The 19,478-nt window shown below is 44.1% G+C and overlaps 1 protein-coding gene across 4 annotated transcripts in view; it reads left to right on the forward strand.

Annotated features, from left to right (window-relative positions):
• foxp4 (forkhead box P4) overlaps positions 1-19,478 on the forward strand; it is an 87,659-nt gene that overhangs the window by 15,884 nt on the left and 52,297 nt on the right. For all 4 annotated transcript variants that reach the window (XM_040203460.2, XM_078092216.1, XM_040203459.2 and 1 more), the window contains exon 2: positions 15,813-15,983. In XM_040203460.2, coding sequence (XP_040059394.2) covers positions 15,822-15,983 — 162 coding nt within the window. In that variant the 5' untranslated portion in view covers positions 15,813-15,821. The remainder of the gene's footprint in view (positions 1-15,812; positions 15,984-19,478) is intronic.

A 19,478-nucleotide genomic window follows, 5' to 3' on the forward strand; every position in this document is an offset into this window, starting at 1 on the left:
TTCTGTGTGTGTGCAGCAGTCTGGGACACATGCCGTTTTAATAGAAGCCGTGCTGACGTTACTGCAGGGGCCAAGAAGCCACTGTTAAAAAGAAGGGATGTGGAAAAAGAGCGAGAAAGGGCCTCATCTGTTTGCATTAAATAGTGGAAGAATTGACCAGCAAAGGAGCAAGTTAGCAGCAGGCGGCAAAAAGATATCTGCTTTGCTGGCTTTGTCCCTCGCTTCGCATTTCCCTCCCTCATTCTCCCCATTTTAATCGACCTAGATTGCTCAGTATACTCCTTCTTTTGTTTTGCATAACTTATGTATTATCCCACTCTCTTGACTTGTTTCCCCACATTGAGATTAATATATGGCATTCGCTTTTGTCTTTGACTAAATGCATTGACTAATTAGCCTTACTTTAGTTATGTTACAGTAAGTCTACTACCTCTCTCTCTTTTATAATATAGAGACATTCACAAAAAATCATACAGATATAACGAGGAACTAAAAACACTGAGTTTACCAGCAGGGAAACATTTTTTATTGTATGTTTGGTCTCTAATTTACACCTTTTACACACTAGTCCTTTATTCATTCCCGTGGCAGCCGGCCATCTACACCACCAGGTTCTTCTCCTCATCAGATGCTCCTGATTTGTGAATTCATTAGGCAGCGTGGGGGTGTCACGGTTGGGATTTTGGGGTTTGTTCGCTAGCTATTTTAGTAGCTAATTAATGAGGGGGAGAGTGTTAATTGGAATTTTCTTAGATAATATGAACTCCTCTTCCCCTTTTCTCCCCCCACCTCCACGAGAGTTTAATAGAAAACCTGCAGCACTTAATAGACCTCTCCCTCACAGTCTCTGAGCTTCTTTTCTTTATTTTGATGTTTCTGACAGTAGCTCAGCTGATACATTTGGGGACAGAATATGTTATTGGTCATGCATACAGTATATTCTGTGGTGTGAGCTGTACTTAAACAAAGTGGCACGTAGTAATCCTCTAAGACTTCATCGGGATATCGATTCCTGTTCTCTCGCTGCCGAACATCCTTTTACCTCTCACAGAGCACAAGACCCAGAGCTCAGCAATATATCGCACAAGGACAAGCAAAGGAAAGGATGGTAAGTTTTAAATGTATAAAAAAGCAGCTGTTGTTCACAGAACACGGATCGTCACAAATGCATGATTAATGCTGCATTACATTTTTTGTCTTTGAAAAATGTAATGAAAAACATAACTTTGATAAAACTTATCTTAAGGGCTCGCTTAATCTTTTTTTTATTCATGTATTTAACGCTTAACTTATGTTGCACTGATAATGAACAAAACTGGCCTAACCTGCATTTTGACTTCACACTTTCCCTATAGCCTGGGGTAGGGCATTAATTAATTCAGTGGTGCGCTAGTAGGGGCATAAAAAAAAGATTTAATTTTAACGAATGTTTGAAATGAAACAATAGTTGCATTTCAGGAATCAGGAATCAGCAACATTTATTACCAAAATGTGTTAGACATACAAGGAATTTGTCTTGGCGGTTGGTGCAAGTGGATGTCGTTATAATTGTAGCAAAGGGTTGACTAGATAAACAGACTTTGGTCGCTGGCGTCGGAGAACGCACTTGGGGGCTTTCCATATCTGTGGTCTGTTTAAAAATTAAAACTAGCATAGAGCAGAGAGGAAGCAAAATTAATATACAGTGAGAGAAGACTAATCAGAGATCTGCGGTTTCATTGTAATTCCTCCGTCGTCTTAAACTGTGACAAAAACATTATTTAACATCTTTACCTCTGCTTCAGCCACTCAGAGAGGCTCGCCGCACACACAGAAGACCTTACAGTATTTTAATATCACTGCTTGTATATTCTAATCCTGACACCACTTGAAATATAATTCCTTCGTCTATTTTAAATCACGGATGTGAAATTGCATTAAGGCAAGAGTGTGTGGGCATGAAAGCAGGGATGTTAAATGGACATATGAATGCAGGGGTGAATCCTAACCTATTAAGTACTTTCCTTATTATTTCTGAAAGTGGAGCGTGATAATTAGTTTGGTAGAAATCCTATAGCGGGATGGAGGTATGGGTCTCAATAGTTGAGCCAAATTAATTTCTTCTGTCACCTTGAGCATATGTTCCTCTTAATAGGTTTAATTTATTTCACAGTGATCACATCTTTTTTCCTCTTTTTTTTGTTCACCACTTGAATGTGATGCACATATACACATACTCGGCTAAAAAACCCCACTCCAACCCGCACACGTGAATGGTATATTCATACCTAAATATGATGGAGAACCGCCATTACAGCTTGGCTCCGGGTCCGTGTGATCTGAGGGATGGCACTGTGCCGTTTTCCCAGGGGTCCCTGCTGCTGTGGCCCAGTTGTCATGTGATCCATTTGTCTGGCTCAGAGCTCTGTTTTTCTCAGGAGTCACTCCCAAGTCTTTTTAGTCCTGAAAGTTAACAATCATTCCTCATGTTAAATCCATCAGGAACCTCAATGTGCCACGAGGTCGCTTTAATAATCTCCCCAGTGTATGTGTGTGTGCTGAGGGTTGGACCATGGGAAAGTTGCATACCTGAGCAGATTAGAAAGATCCCAGAAGACACTTATGCATGGGACCATAATGAAAAACTAATTTCTTGTAAATCCAAGCACATTGAATGTAAATCCCAAGACAATCTGGGCCTTTTTATATGTTAAAGAATACAAGTTACTATAGTTTTTAGCATGCATGAATGTGTGTGTGCGTGTGTCCACCGCAATATGTATGGTTTGTTTTTGATCTAGCAGGGATCACTGTAGTTGCCCCGTCTGGTTTCAACTTACACTGGTAAATTACACCCAATCACTGAAATTACATCCCAAAGACTGTGTGTGTGTGTGTGTGTGTGTGTGTGTGCCGGTTTGTGTGCTCTCGACGTCACCACACAGAGATGTACTCGATGTCAACTTCGATTAGGCCAAATGAAGTCCAACTGTTTTTGCGTTTTTTCGTCATTTAGGGGAAGTAAAATGGAAATGCAGCTGTTTTGTGTATGTGTCAGTGTCTTTAGTCATGCATCACGCCGGTTTGTGTGTGTGTGTGTGCGTGTCGGCGGAAATTGCTGTGTTGTGTGTGTCGGTGAGTGCGTAAGAGTGGTTGTCAGCTGGTAAGCAGTAAAGACTTGGTCCGGGGCGAAGCTGATGGGCAAAGTCTCTGTTTTCATTCAAGCAGCTTCAGTAAGGGGAGCTTTGATGGGACAAAACTGCTAATTAGTGCACCAGATGTCAGTTATTGTTGGACTGGGATTATGGCAATAACTGCAATAGGCCAACGGTTATGTGCGTGCGTGTGTGTCTGTGTCTGTGAAAGTGAACTAACTCCACCGTGATAGGTTTTAAACAATGTGCTACGCAACCACAGACACTGGGCAGGGAGTGTGTGTGTGTGTGTGTGTGTGTGTGTGTGTGTGCGTGTGTCTGTGTGTGAGCCTCAACGGCTCAACTATTCACTCTCAGACAGACAAAATTATGGCATGAATTTGAGGTATATCTCTACTTCTTTGTGTAAGGAGGTTTTCAAATTTGGTGTCTGTGTGTGTATGTGTGCACACTGATAAGACTATTGTAGTTTTTAAAAGGCTGCTGCACGCTAACATTGGCGGAATTAAAGGTGCTATTAAATAAAGAAAAAAAGACCCCAATTCCATAAAGAATATTGACCTTATGTTCTATGCCGCATTATCTTTCTCTTTGTGCCCTCCTCCATTGCTCTCTCAACACACATACACACACACATCTGCACACAAACACACTCACATAAAGCAAGACTAGCGTTTTCATGGCAGAGCTCCATTTAGATTTGCCATTACAAGAGATTAGACCACTAGTTAAACCAATTTATGGAGGCAAAGTTGAGAAGGGACTTATCGTAAGGTGAGTGGTGTTAATTTATGTTTACGAAATAATGTCCCTTCCAGACATGTACACACACAGAATCCTTACTTTAGTTCTAATTAGCGGATATCCTTCACCATTATTACATAGTATTATTACCAATATTATTCTCTTTTACGCAAACTATCATACATGCACACACACCTTTCAACAGGTGAACACATTTAAATGTCAGCGTGCTGTATATATGTGTGTGTGTATGTGTAAGCGTATATTTGTTAATGCACCACGGCCATGCTGAAACCGGCTCCCTGGGGAGTAATTACAAAAGCCGTTTTCTGGCCGTTTTCTCTCATTAGGGTGAATATGGATGGAACCTTAGTTAGCATGCGTATACACGCACACACTCACACACAGAGGCTGTGTGCAAAAGTCCAAACATGTGCGCGGTGCTGATGCCATGACTTTAGTCTGGAGGTACGTGGTGCGCTTCTTTTGCCACAAGTCTATTTCAGCCTCCTGCTTCTCTGTATACATACACCGTGTGTTTGCATGTGTTTGTGTGTGTTTCTCTCGTTTGACAGCATCTGGCCTAACAGACCCGGTCCTTCAATTCAAACTGCAGGTTGTTTGTTTGGGTTTGCCCTTACAAACACACCATTAGGTCTGCCCTCTGTGCTGAGGACTATTCTGGTCTCTGGCCTCAGTTTAGCTCAGGCCTGCTGCCGGGCTCACTGGAGGTCCCTGCAGGCTAACCTCAGTCCTACCAGGACCCAGGAAGATCGGAACCACAGCGCACCGCCCAGCCACCGCAGTGAAATTCTAGCCTGCTTCACCAAGGCCCGCTCCAAAGAGAAACCTTAAATGTCAGCTGGAGGGTTTTTAGTGTGTGTGTCCTACAACTTGCCTTTTGCGTTTGGTAGTCACACCATCATGATGCAACAGGTCCACCTTTTCTGCAAACAAGCAGGTATGGACACGTAAAGAAGGCCTGTCTTATTTAACTTTACACTCACAGCGGCCAGTGAAAAAGAATCTGGGATTAAAAGAGAGGAAAAGAAAGAGTCAGAAGCGGCAGGGAGAGAAAGAAAACAACAAAGGTGGTCAGGACAAATGCAGTATTGTATCATTGAAATGACTTGTGAGTTGAAAGCCTTAAAAGTCCTCCCCAGAGCCAGGGCATAAAGCCCATAAACAGGGTTTGGCAGCAGAGGCCTGAGCCAGACAGGCCTGGCAGTCAAGCCCATAGTAAAAATGAATTTGCTGTGAAAAAGGTAAACAATCGGAAATGACAAATATGCAGGTTCCTTCCATCGCTCTTTCTCCATCTCTTGCTATTTTCACAGTTATTAAAGAAGACAAATGCAGGGGCGAGCAGAATGACTCGTCAGGAGCCATATGGTAAAGGATCCCAGCAACGTTCAAGGGGAGGTTGAGAGGGAGGGAATTTTTTTCCTTCATTTTTCACCACTGAAACAGCCAAGCTGGACTTTTACAGTCAGCACTTGGAAGCCATGCACTCCATATTACTATGGATGCTGTGAACACACGTAGATGACCACATGAGGACAAGTAGATTAAAGAGGTTGAGGTCAATACAACCATTCGGATGGAGAAACGGGACAGAGGGATGACAGAGAGAGAGAGAGTGAGAGGGTGTGGGGGGGATCCTCAGGGGCCTGTTTGGTGGTTAGGGCCCTCGGGGGCCCCAGCGGAGACCTCCATTAGCGGAACGATCCGAGCCCGGGGGGGGGGGCGGTGTGGTGACGGTCCTTCGAGGCAGGGGCCAGTCTGTTTAGCAGCAGTTTTGTCTGCATTGCCCCAAGCATTGATCCAGTGTTGAGCTGCAGCCATAGGAAGGCTCTTTGTGGCTGAATAGGCCGAGCAGCAGCCTATTGATGAAGTAGAGTGGACCAACGGAGAGCCCTGTGCACCCTGTTGGTCATTTGGTTTAGACGGACAGATCTTGTTCAATACACTCACACACCCCACGGCTACCTTATGGTATGTTAATTCCAGGCCGTGCGTGTGTGTGTATGTGTGTGTGTGTGTGCGAGCGCAGTTGCACATCTATACATGGATGTGCGTGCAGCGATTTGTGTTGTACAGGACCTAATCCTCTTTGCTTTCTCCACTCGTCTATCCCAGATGAACAGATCTGCAGTGACCGGCTGGGAAAAATAATGGAAGGGCGGGTAGAAGCGAGAAAACAAACATGTTTCCCAGACCCCAATTAGCCCATTTTTTGTTGCCCCTGGATAGCTCTCCCACCCTCCTTGCTCGACCTCTTCAGTCTCTGAAGTCTGCTGGCACAAAATGCTTCACATCACTGAGTGCTTAAACATCAGCAACAAAAACAGGTGGCCAGGCGACACAGTGGCAGGGGATGGAAACAGGGACAAAGCCGGACAATGCCATTTTTGTCCATGAATGTAGTTACTTAAATCAGTGTTTTTTAAACTTAACACACATTGACAGGAATTCTGTTAAGCGTATGTGTGTGTGTGTGTGTGTGTGTGTGTGTGTGTGTGTGTGTGAGTGTGAGTGTATTGTAGCAACAAGGGTTTTGCTACCGTGTACTATTCACATCTGCGTGTGTCAGCTGCCCAGCAGGACATGTGTGTTTTGTGGTTGTTGTGTTTGTACATCAGTCGTTTGAGCTCTCTGTGCAGAAGCCATCGATTCTTAATGAGATAATGACATGCTAACGTACTCACAGCAGCAGCTCTGTTTACAGATGAAAACAAACCACAAACAAGACGCAGACATGCTGAGCTCTCTCATTTCTCCCTCGTATACACTCCCCCCCCCCCCCTTCTCCAGCCATGACTTTGTGCTGTGGCCCAAAGTTAGCGAGAATAACAGGTGGGAAACATCTTGATGATGTGTGTGTATGTGTGTGTCTGCCTGATAGACACACACTCACACACAGTAATGAGTCAGGCGCTATAATATGGCTGCAGACCAAATTCCCTAATAAGAGAAAAATCTTGTCTGTGGCATCCAGAGTTTTCCACTGGAATCACACATTCATGGAGCCTGTTTCCTGCCCAGGGGCCTTCCTCTCGGCGTGAACACATGAGGAGAGGGAACCCTCTGTCTCCTTCTCGTTTGGCCCTCCTGCAATTGAACCCTCCCGCCACTTCCTTTTTCTCATCCTTTTTCCACCCCACCCCCCCAATCACTCGGGATGAGTTGATGTGGCGCTAATGGATTGGTCTTTTCTTTCTCTCTGTTGAATTTTGCTGGTCTGGTTTTGAAGTGACATAAGCACATGACTCATTAAGTGAGTCAGACCAATTCAGGCTTATTGCTGAGGAAATGGTGGTGGATTGGGAGGAGAGGTGTCGTTCTCCGACTGGTACAGGAAGGCACACACACTCTCTGTTGCTCACCCAAACACACACATACGCACACACAGCTCACATCCAGCTGAGAAAAAAACATCCGTTGTTCGCTGAATCTCCAACTTAATGGAACTCTTCGTCTCGCTGTGAAGCAACTTTAAACAAACCAAGAAAGAAGTTAAAAATTCACATTCAGAAACTTTAACCTTGAAATCTCCCCTTGCCAAGGCATCAGCTCCCTCTTTTTTTCATCTGTTAAATGTTTGAATGTTTGATAGTTTGAGGTCTATAGCAGTACCCGCCCGGGAATTAATGTCATTCATATGCCCTGCGGAAATTACTTTTGAAATGCATATAATCTAAAACATGCAAATGAGGCTGACTTTGTGCACCCTGTTTAATATGAATTATCATTTTCTGAATACCTATTATTACTGCGTACATTTCTCCAATTATATTGTTCTTTTTTTGTCACTTTTGCATAAGGACGCACGTCAGGAAACACCAGAAACGCGCACACACGCCCTTCCTCGTGACATGCGAATGCGTGCAGGTGCACACAGACACACGCACAGCAGAATGTCTTTGTGATGCATGTATTTTAATGAGGAGTAATAAGGATGGTAATGACCCAGTCCACTTCTCTCTCCCTACTCTCGCTGTCTTTGTCGCTCTCTGCCTTTCTCACCCACTGCCTGGCACACAGCTGTTAGATTACATGGAGCCAAGGGGAAGAGGAAGAGGGATCTTAAGTAAAAGAAAAATGAATGAAATAAAAACGTGACTAAATGTTCTGCCTTTCGCAGATTTGGCACCAATTTACGAGTCAGAAGATCCTTAAACAGCATATGAAAATAACAGGGCAAGATATACAAGTGTTGCTCTTCCAGATTTCATTAACTGACTGAAATATTGATGTGTTATAAAATTGAACAGTCCATGTTCAGTTTGTCTTTTCCTTTACTCTTTTGGTGATAAAGCACTGTTATTAATGTCCTTGTCCAAGAGGCAGACATTCTTTTGCTCTTTTCTCATAATTTGAAATTAAGGCATCCCTTTTTCAAACGAAATACTGTATTAATTTATTTATACTGCACCATAAATTATTCTATTAATATTAGCATGTTCCAAATTAATATGACTTCTCTCAATGTTCCTTCTACTTCTAATTAGCATGCTTGTCACTATAACAAAGATTTTTCTTTCTCTGATAAATTATAAAGGAGACATTTTTTAATACAATGAGAACTGCCTGAGAAATTATTAATGTTTTAGTTGTGTCCCATAAGACAAAAGGAGGAGAAAACAGCGAGAGGAACTAGCTGAAAACCAACAATACATTATAGAATACATTAAAGACTGCAACAGTGTTGACTTTTATTTAGTTTTTCTTAAAGAAAGAATATGCAAGTGTGTGTGTGTGTTTATGTGTTCACGCATACAGAATAAGGGGATATCGCCTTGTTTCAGCACTTTTGGATAGGATGTGAATTAATTCTGTAACAGCTTGGACCAAGTTCAAAAGTACTAAAATTCAATTAATTTGAGAAGTGGACATGCTATCATTTTCTCTGCATGTTTCCTTTAAAGTCTGGCCTGTTTTTACTGTGGACTTATTCAATTATATTTGATTAAACTCGCCCTGATCCAATCTATTAATTAACTAGGAAATGCAAAGTGCCAGACTTGAAAGCCAATGTATAAAATATCATGCCCACTTTGATATTTATTTATTTATATTTTTATATCACTTTTTTATCCACTATAACTCTTTATTATCGTAAGTCACTGTTCCAGGTAATATTAAATCTATTCATTTTATCATCTCTGCAATGCAAATTATTATCATAAATGAAATGATGTCTCACCTTAAGGCAAAATACACCACCTCTTTCTATTTTTGCCACAATTTTGTCTTTTCACGCAATAAAGTGTGGATTAACCCTTCTAATTAAAGTTAAGAAGTTAGTAACCTGCTGAAGGTAGAGCATATCAGTGTCAGGAATGGAGCAATTTCTTTGTTGAATGGTAGGTTCTCGTAATATGAATTGAAGGATAGTACTTTTTTTTAACATCCAGGCACTATTGACAGGTCACATGCACCTTTACAGACACACACATACATACACACACGTAGTCTTACACGTACAAACACACCCATTCTATCAGACCTGAGAAGGCTCAAAGACAAATTAATGATATTGTGTTTGATTTGTTGGAATTTTATGAATCTTTGTCACCCATGTCAACCTGTTTTTCGACATTGGGGGGCCGAGGGTCAAGCAGATCAAATTCATTCCATACTCTCCTAACGACGCACAAATAAGAAAATAAAATGTCATTTTTCTTAAGTCTGAGTTTACCCATCTATTTCACCTTCATGTCATTTGTCAATTTCCCTCCTCACACCTTTACATCTGCCTCTCTGAAAATGTCCCCCTCCCCTCCCCCCTCGTAGTGAAGGTCATTCTAATAAAGGGCTCTCGTAGGACTGAGCTGCTAATTGCTCCGCGGTGCGCTAGCTGGCTTCAAATCCAAATAAAGGCACGTCCCTCCTCTCCCTCTTGGCCTCTATTCCCCCTCCTCCCCTCTTCACCTCCGTTCCACCATGTTAAATACAATCAGAGTATTAGCCGGGTGGACTGTCATAACCCGACCTCGGCCTCCATTACCTCTCGGACAGAGGGGAGAGATGAAGGGGAAAGAAGGGATTTTTCATCCTCGTGATCACAGGATGATTTTCAATAGGCTCAAGGGAACGTGCACATGCGCAAGCTTTACCTCTTTTGGAATTTACAACCCGTGATTTTAGGATCAGATAAAAGAGGTGTGCGTGAAGTCCGCTCCTTCTACAAATATTTGTGTGTGATTTGAGTGTGTGTATCTTTGTTTCTATCTCCAGTATTTCGAACAGACAGCAGTCTGCAAGCTGGTAAATCACTTACTGCGCTCTAAAGGAAGGGTCGAGGTGAAGGCAGGAGTGTATGTTTGCCCCGGTCACACACACATACGGAGCGATCTCATCGGTGTGGAATGTGCTGTGTGTTTACCTATGGCTCCAGAACCCACCTGACCGAGGGAGGCTAATCTTTATGGGCTCTGTAAACAGGGACTTTGTCTTCAGAGAACTGCAGGCGGGCAAGCAGACACACAATTCACACACGAACGCACGCAGAGACAAATAGGCCAGAGAGGAAGGGGAATCCACATATAAGGTTAAATACTGTACAGCCAATACACAGAAAAGCACACATGCACGCGCAGAGGCTACATGCACATGCAAACACTCACTTTAATGCTGAGACAAAATGAACACCATGCAGAAGACAGAAGTGTAGAAGAACAACCCATATTTATATACCATGGGCTTTTCTTATCATCGGCAGTCTGAGCCCCTCTTCCTCTCTCCACTCCCCGACAACAGCGCTGGCTTCCCCATCAGAGCACACTAGAGATCAGGCTATAGGCCAGTGCTACCAGCTTCTCTCTCGGGTCGATGATGCTCTTTGAAGCCAGCCGGTAGTGGATATCGACCCACATCGGACAGTGGGATAGTGGAGTTCACCTGTTCGCACTGAAACGTGGCCAGGTCAGCCGCAGACTAGCGTTAACGCTATACTGTTAGCCCACCTGTTGTGCACTGGCTGGCAACCGGAGCAGCCTGGGGTAGCGCTTTTAGCCGCTAGCTCTAGCTCTGTGTGGAACACTACCTGGCTGCCCCGCTATGGTGTCCTGCTGTAAATCTGATTAGCAGGTAGTAACCGCCAGCATCAGAGGAAACAACCAAACTATGTGTTTCTATGCGCATGCTCGCTTGTGTGACAATACGTGTTACCTTATTTCTTTCGCTCTTGCCTGACCTCATTCTCTTTTATTGAAGCTAATAGATCAGCTCAGAAATGCCACGCAGATATCTCTCCCTTCTCTCCCCTTCAGCACTCTGAGAGTCAGAGACGATTGCAGAAGACATACAGAACTTTTTATTTACCCCTCAGTGTGGCTGTTATACATACATATACGGTTGTGTGCATTACGCGCAGATCATCAAAAAAAGTTGTGTTTTAAAAAACAATATTCATATTAAATGGAGTGCATCACTCGTCTTAGCTTTCTCTGAAAATGTTACTACTTCAAGTCTTCGAATGGAGCTACTAAGCATTAGTGTTGCGATTAGAAATTAGAAAGGTAAAAAGTCTGTCTGACTGTAAATCGCAGAATTTAATTTAGGTTGATGCTTTTCTGAGAATCAACATCAGGACACGCAGAATCCTCGTTAGTTAGATATTTGAATATCTGCTTGTCAATGCTGCGGAATCACTACTGGAACATTAATAACACATATTCTTGTTTCTCTCATCAGACACCACCACCAAATGCCATATGTTATTTGTGTTTTTCCTTTTCGCAGTTTCTCTTGTTGGAGATGGGGATTGAAGGTGTAATAAATGGAGATATACAATAAAAGTACAGACTTCATAGTTGCATTGTGCTGGGTTTTGGGGTCAAAGCATATCCCCTCAAAGCCAGTGTCACTGTTTTTTTAGTCTTAGGTGAGAGTGTGACAACATGGGTGTGTATGTGTTCGCATTATTAATTGTTGTTGTCAGTGTTCATTGAAAAACTTAGACGCTTTGGGATGCTTTCAAAAGACAAATCCTAAAGCCGCTCCACTGACGGCAAATATGATATTGCGTGGACACAATGACAGTAGTTTTTAGTGTCAATTGTAACAAATAAAACTCCCCCTTTCGGTATAACAACCAAATATTTGATTAATAGACCCTCATTGTCAACAGAGGCTCCTCCAAGTTCAGCTTCCTGATTACAAAACACGTTACAGATCCAGTTTGTCAGATTTCTATCTCGGGGAAGAGTGTTTCGCTTGCTCACAAATATTGATTGAACTATCAGAGATCATAGAAGTAACCTATGTGGATTCTATTTCAGGGAGAAAACTTGTTTAATGTTTTCCAAGGTTGAACCTGCCAATAGTTACCAGGCATAACCAGAGGGAGAAAGACAGCATGCAGAGAGTAGGGGAAAGACAGATAATTCAAGACTCAGATGAAAGTAGAAGACAGATGATGGAGTGTAGATACTGGTACAGACAATTTTCTTTTTCCTTTGCCCCCTCCCTCCTTCTCCCTCCTCCTCCTTCTTTCCCTCCCACCCTTATTCCCTCAGTTCTTTGCCTAATAAGCAGCGTTCCTGCGAGCTGATGCAAGGCGGAGGAAACAGAACAGGCGTTCTGGGACTGCTGGAAATATTCCCTCATGAGGCATAACATGATAAAGACTTATTATCTCACTAAGCTGCTGTAAACACAGATGCACACAAAAATACACACTGTACACAACTCGCTCTCACACTGACAAACACTCATTCACAGAGAGTGAAACTGGTCGGCTTTACGGTTCTGACGAGCTGTGACCAGGAGGAATCTGACAGAGCCAATCCCTTCAACAAAGCCTGGGAGTCAGCCGCTGTGAGCCACCTCACTGGGCATTTGGCTCGGCTTGTTTGAACTCCACACACACCCAGAGCAGTGGGAAGGAGCGGATGGATCGCTGAGATCTGATTATTATTACTGCTAAGTTTTAGGGAACATCTGAACAATCCTACGTGTCGAAACAAGACTCATCACCAGCTCCTCGGCGCTCATCAATCACACCAGACACACATACAAACACATGCAGCTAGCGTTGGCTATGAGCTAATCTGTTACAGTACAAAGGTAGGTGTCAGCCTCTTAGACAAACACACGCACACACCGGAGTCATCAGAAACATGTTCAGTCCCATTTCCCTTCTTCTCTTCTCGATCCCAATTAGAAGGCAAAAGAGGCCTTTTATTTCCCTCCAACGCATTCTTTATCTCTCTGATCTGCGCCCCTCCCACTTCGCTCGGCCCCCTCGAGGTAGTGGGAATGTCTCTCCCAACACACTCTCGGGTCAGGGGTTCAGCTGGAGGGGGTCTGAGCATGTAGAGAAAGCGGGTAGGAGACATTGAAAGAGTGAGTAGCAGGTTGAGGCAGGCCTATGCACGGGCAGCTTCTCTTCACTGCCAGAAACACTTAAACTTAAAGCACTGTGTGTGTGTGTCTGTGTGTGTGTATCATAGCCCTAATCAGAGACTTCAGGGTAGATTTATGCCCCTGCCTCTTTCCCGACCTCCATTACACCAGCTTATATACACCCATTACAGGATATGACAGCGTACACACCCTTTAGAAGAGCATACCACACTGCCCGTGTGTGTGTGTGTGTGTGTGTGAAAGAGAGGGCATGCGCTCACCTCTTTACACACTCCCCTATTTCCCATTAGGTCCTTGTCCACCTGCGAGCTCTATCTCTCTGTCCGTCTTTATCCCTCTTCCCTTCATTGCTAATAAGGTCAATGAGGAAAAGTTGGAAGCAGATGAGTGTACAGTACATTACAGAACAGCACTGTGTAGTGTGGGCCAGACAGCGAACCAGTGATTCATGCTTAGCGAGACGTGTGATGATGCGAAGAGCTTCTACTGAAGCCAAGGGACTGTGCAGTAGGATCTGTTGATCACTCAGCACTATGCCTTGCTTCATAATATTACCTCAGGGAGCAGTTTGACTGAGCAGAGGTCCAGATGAAGGTGGGAGGAGTCAGAAGGAAACAGAATGAAGAAGGAAGGAAGTGTGGGGTAGAGGAATTGAGGTTGGAGATTAAGTGACTAACTTTGAATGTCACAATAACATTCAACTTCTCAATCTTAACTTCACAGGCTATTTGGTGCCAGGAGGGAGCGAGGAGACTGGAGGAGGCAGTCAATGGGGAGGAAAAACACCACAGTTTTTCCAAATTGTGTTGCTTGTTAGTGAGGAATAGTGAAGTCTATCTGTGGGCCGGTACCTTTAACCAAAAAAAGAAGAAAAATAATGTTGACAAAATTGATCTCACATCTTATTTGCCACCTGCACTTTTAAAAGGTCAATAATGAACCTTCCGCTCAAAAAAACAAACATTTCATCATGTATTTCCTGCAGTATCAAGCAAGACTCCTTTGAAACTTCTAATACTAGGCGGATACAATACAATGATAGTAAAATGAATTTGGTTTGTGTCGCTCTTCTTTTAGGATTTTAGACGAACCTCTCTGATTTCAGAGTAACAGGGGGCTTTATTATTATTATTTTTAAATGTTATTTTAAGGCAGTGACAAGCACAAACTATTGTATATGCATCTCTATCCTATCAATTCACCAGCAGAGAATTCTTTGGAAAAATCAGATCTGCATAATTCAACAGCAACATTTTTGCAGGATTCGGAGTAACTGACCATTTAGCTAGCACACCCACTAGCCCATCGACCTGCACACACTTGTATCCCCCCAAACACACACACTCACACTCACACAAACACACTCTCCGGTCTCAGTCCCTCAGCAAGCATCTGGCAGCATTCCACTAACAGAGCCACTAGCGCTCTTTCACAACCTCACCTGCTGTCAGTCTCAGAAACACACACACACACACACACACACACACACACAGCGACTCACCTGCTATTGCCTCAAAGTTAAGATTCTCTCATGAAATGCCTTTTATTGTTTCCCCAGAAGGCATGGTTTGTACGCTTCTGAGAAACGCACCCACCCACCCACACACGCACACACACACACACACACACACACACACACACAGTCATGGGAACAATGCCTCGATGGCGTTCTGTGTACCCACCCTGGTTTGCTGAAATAAAAGCATTAGAACTTTCCCCTTAAAAACTATAGTTGTGTGTGTGCGTGTGTGTGTGTGCGTGTGTGTGTGTTAATTTCTAAAACTGGATGAAGCAGAAAGACGACATTGAGCTTGTCATTAGGAGTTCACAGCCTGCGTGCTTGTGTGAGGGTTTGTTTTGTTTTGTGAAGCTGCCTTGTGTGTGTTCTTCACGCGCCTCTGTATGTCTCTCGGCGTCTCCTCTCTCCCACGCTCAAGCTCCTAACGATGGCAAATGCTCCCGTGTGTTTGCGAGGCCTTGTTTCTCAAAAACAACAACACATCCAGGAATGGCTCGTTTTGTCGGGTTTTGTGGAAGGAACAAGCTCTAATTAGAGAGGCCCTATGAAGGTGTATCAAACGGAGATTTCTCAAAGACCGACCTGCTCATGGCTCTCACACGGCGCACACATGCCACCTCTGATTATTGGAGAAATGTCTGTGTTATTTAACTGTATAGCAGAGTATTAACAGCCTTGTCAGTTCAGATTTGCTGCACGTCTGATCCTAATCCATGCGTACGCTCCGAGACACCCATTTAGGTACAGACAAAAAAGTGTCTGCCTTAGGTGTTCCTTTGTGGCCACTTGGGCATGTTTGTGTGGGTGGTTCATGACCAAAAGCCCTTTTCAAAAAGTACACGTGCACACACACACATGCACATACATAAACACACAATTCACTTCATTATCTCGGTGTGTGTTTACTTTAGGTACCTGCCTTGTTTGTTCTCTCTGATGGGAGCAGGTTTTCTGCACAAACTGCCCAGGTCACATTTATTCAATCTGTCTGTTGTTTTGCCCCCTCCGACCCCCCCACCTCCCTCCTACCTCTCTGCTCTCAGGTGCCAGTGATGATGGTGGAATCGGCCTCTGAGACCATTCGAACGACACCGTCCAACCAGAACGGAGTCAGCAGCCAATCAGATGTAGGGGGCGGTAGAGAGGGCGGTTCTAACGGAGACACAAACGGAGAGATTAGCCCAGTCGACTTACTGCACCTGCAGCAACAACAGGTGTGTGTGTGTGTGTGGGAGATAGTATGTTTCCATTCCACTTGTAAGCATTGTGTGTGCTTACAAGACTTGTTTTGCAACCCATGTGCATAAGTACATTCTTTCTGGAAGAACATGTACACACCAGGCTGTTACATGATGTACAGTACAAGTACAAGTGACAACACGTGCGATCCGTGAAAAGCTCTTACAGGTTGGCTTGTAGGTGCTTTTATTCTCCCATCGTTCATAATGTGCGAGCTAATTCAACAGGGACAGAGTCCCCCACATTAATTCATACGTAGGAGGCTAATTATTATCCCGTTACTAATTGGGATAATATGTGACACACCTGCCGTCTAAGCCCGCTAGGTGAGAGGAGCCATTTTGTCCTGTCCTGAGGATTACACTTATGGCGCGTTTCCACCGAGCGGTACGGTACGGGTCGGGTCGGTACCCTTTTATTTGTGTCTCCACTGCCAAAAGTTGAGAATGGTACCAAAAATCTGAACCGTACCGTAGCACTTTTTGGGTACCCTTCCGTTGGGGTACCTTGCACAGTTGTTTGGTACTAAAGGGTGGAGCTACGCCTATCAAGTAAGGGTACTGTTGGCGGTGGAAACGCTCGCCAAATCATGGTTAACAGACCCGACCCGTACCGACCCGACCCGTACCGTACCATACCGTTCGGTGGAAACGCGCCATTAAACTCGTACATTCTGAAGATATAAACAAAACACAATATTGAACTCAGAAGCTGAAGGAGTGTGTGTGGTAGACTCACCTTTGTGGGAAATTAAATGAATCAACCATTAAGTTGGCGTGGTTTGTGTCCGACACGTTGGCTGGTAATGTTGCCAGTTATGCCATTTAACTTGCCTGCTGTGCATCAGCCCCCCCATCCAGAGGTCTCTAGATTAGGCATTTGTCCATAACGGCACAAGAACGTCCGCTGAGTGTTGTCATCTAATGATGGAAACTCACTGATTCGTGTTGCAGTCATTGATGTGGCATTTGAGATGAGGGGACAATATGTGCTCGTATTCACTATATGCACTAGCCATATAAGCATGCGGCTAAAATTATTAAACTCCCCCCCTTTCCGTGTGTGTGTTTGCGCTCGCGTTGTGTCTGCCCATCACACAGGTTCAGTGTGAGTTCTGGGCTCTCCGACAACAGCTGAGTTGAGGAAAGCCTGGGGAGAAAATCTGGGTTTCCTCCCTGCTGCTAAAATGATTCCTCTTAATTATAATGATGGAGCCTTAGGTGAATGAAGAACACTCAAGGCCCTTCACTTATGTCCTGCTTTCCCTCCTCCTTCCCCTGACTGCATCCTCACCCTGCTTCCTCAGCAACCTTCATCCAAGGACACACACAGCAACGCACAAATGCACACACACACATAAACACCGAACCCGTAGCTCATACAAAGCAGGTCTTTATTCTCTTGGACGTTTCTCTGCTCTCTATGTTTTTGCACCTGTGTGTGTGTGTATGTGTGTGCAGGCTGGTATTTCCTCTCTTAAGCGGGTTACCAACCACAAACATACCTCCCTCTCTTTTTCCATCTTTTTCTCTTCCTCTCTCTCACTGTATTTCTTTCACCTTCTATCCGCTGCGGACCATGAAAGACAAGCACAACCTTTCCTCCAGATCCCGGCCCTCGCCTCCCTAAAAAGGTTAATGATAAATACAGTAAATACAATGCAATGTATGTTTGCAATTATATATTTTGAGCTTACTGTTCAACCTAATTTTCTCAGTTTGCGCTGTATTTCCTGTACAGTTGTGTTTTACTTAACAATTAAGAGGTCAGTATAGGATCAAAATCAAGTCTGTCTTGTATGAGTCCTACTCATACTCTTTGAAAAACATTATTTCCTTCCTGGTTTTACATTCCTACAATTTATTTCCCTTTTCTCATTGTGACCATCTCTGGTTGTCAAAACTTTGGCTGAATTGAATTAGAGATTGAGCAGTTTTGAGTTTATTTATATATGAACATTCTTAAATGTGTTTAAAATAAAGTAGATGCCGTGACAGGCATATGTCTGCTTTTGTAAAACTTCTAATCTGCACATGCTTCGTCCACGTTGTCTGTCTTTTTTTATTCCTTATTCCAACACGGTTTTTGTGCTGTAATGCTGGGTGGCCATAGAGGCTAGTCTTCGCATAGACCCACTGCTAAAAAAATCTATATTGTCTGACACAGAAGGCCAAATACTGACACTGCTCACCTGGCAAAATTGTATAAGAACCTGCTCATGCTTCAACTTTAAAGCTTTGGAAACCCTTCCTCCTCCTCATCCTCCCCTTCTTGTTCATTTTTCCTCCATGGTTGAGTCTCTCACCTGGAGGTGTAGTGCAGACTAGTAGTGTTGGTGCTTAAACACCATGCCGGTGCGCACTGGAGCGAAAAAGACACACTCACACACAGAGAGAACCCCTGACAGCGCGGTGTTGTCAGAACACAAAGCCTTCTTTTCCTTGGGCCCCTTGGGAACCTGAGAGAAATCACAGCCATCTCCAGCCTTCAAACCTCTCTACTGGCCTCTCTCTGTCTTCTATCTCTCTCAGCTCCTTCTTGCCTCTCTAACTCCATCTCATTCTTGATATTTGTCATTAATAGGTAGATAGATGTATATATAAAACAACAACATGCTGTAGTTGGTCAATGGACAAATGAGGAACGTTGTGAGTGTAAAAAAGTGTATTGGGGAGATTGGATATAAAGCCAAAGGGAGAAGGAGGGGGGGTGGTGGGCTGGAGAGGAGGAATAGAGGGATGAGGGAGGGGTGTAATGCTGAGACGTGTCAGAAAAGGGCGCCTGGGCCTCCCTGTGGAATGTGGCCTGTCTGCCTCCCCAGAAAGAACAGAGCAGGAGAGAGGGAAGAGAGGGAAGAAAGGGAAGAGGGGGCGAAGACCAGTTCTGCCCCGTCATCGAGGAGGGAGAGGAGGGAGAAGAGGGGAAACAAAGAGTGGAGTTACAGGGCGAGAGGAAGGAGAGGTGGAAAAGTGAGAGTGCAGTCGAGAGTGTATGGCACTTTGTTGACCGGGCATGGGTGCAGACGTGAAATGATGCATAGCAAAGGAGAAATGTAAGCAGGGTAAATCCTAACAAACCTCAAAGTGTGTGTGTGTGTGGCTGGATGGAGGGTGCTCTGACGAGAACCAGGTGTCCTCAATTCTTTCCTTTTCTTTACTTGTCTCTTTGGGTTTTTTTTGTGGAGATGAGAGTCTGCACTTTGAGCGCCGTCAATTCTCCTGTCCCCTATATTCCCTCCCATTTCATGTTTCCTCCTTTTGCCCTCGCCATGTGTGAGTCGCCTCCGGTGTTGCAGCAGCTACACCAGAGGCGGGCACTGATGTTGGGAGTGTTTTGTCACCATCACTGTTAAAGGGAGTGATGGTGACAAAAAGGTGCTGTTTCCTCTGTGCCACTCATCGATCAGCTAAAACAACCAGGGATCTTTTATCCCCCTTTTCACTCTCTTTCTCTTGCCCTTAACTTACTCT

This window comes from Gasterosteus aculeatus, chromosome 17 (genome assembly GCF_964276395.1).
Source record: "Gasterosteus aculeatus chromosome 17, fGasAcu3.hap1.1, whole genome shotgun sequence".
Classification (NCBI taxonomy): domain Eukaryota; kingdom Metazoa; phylum Chordata; class Actinopteri; order Perciformes; family Gasterosteidae; genus Gasterosteus; species Gasterosteus aculeatus.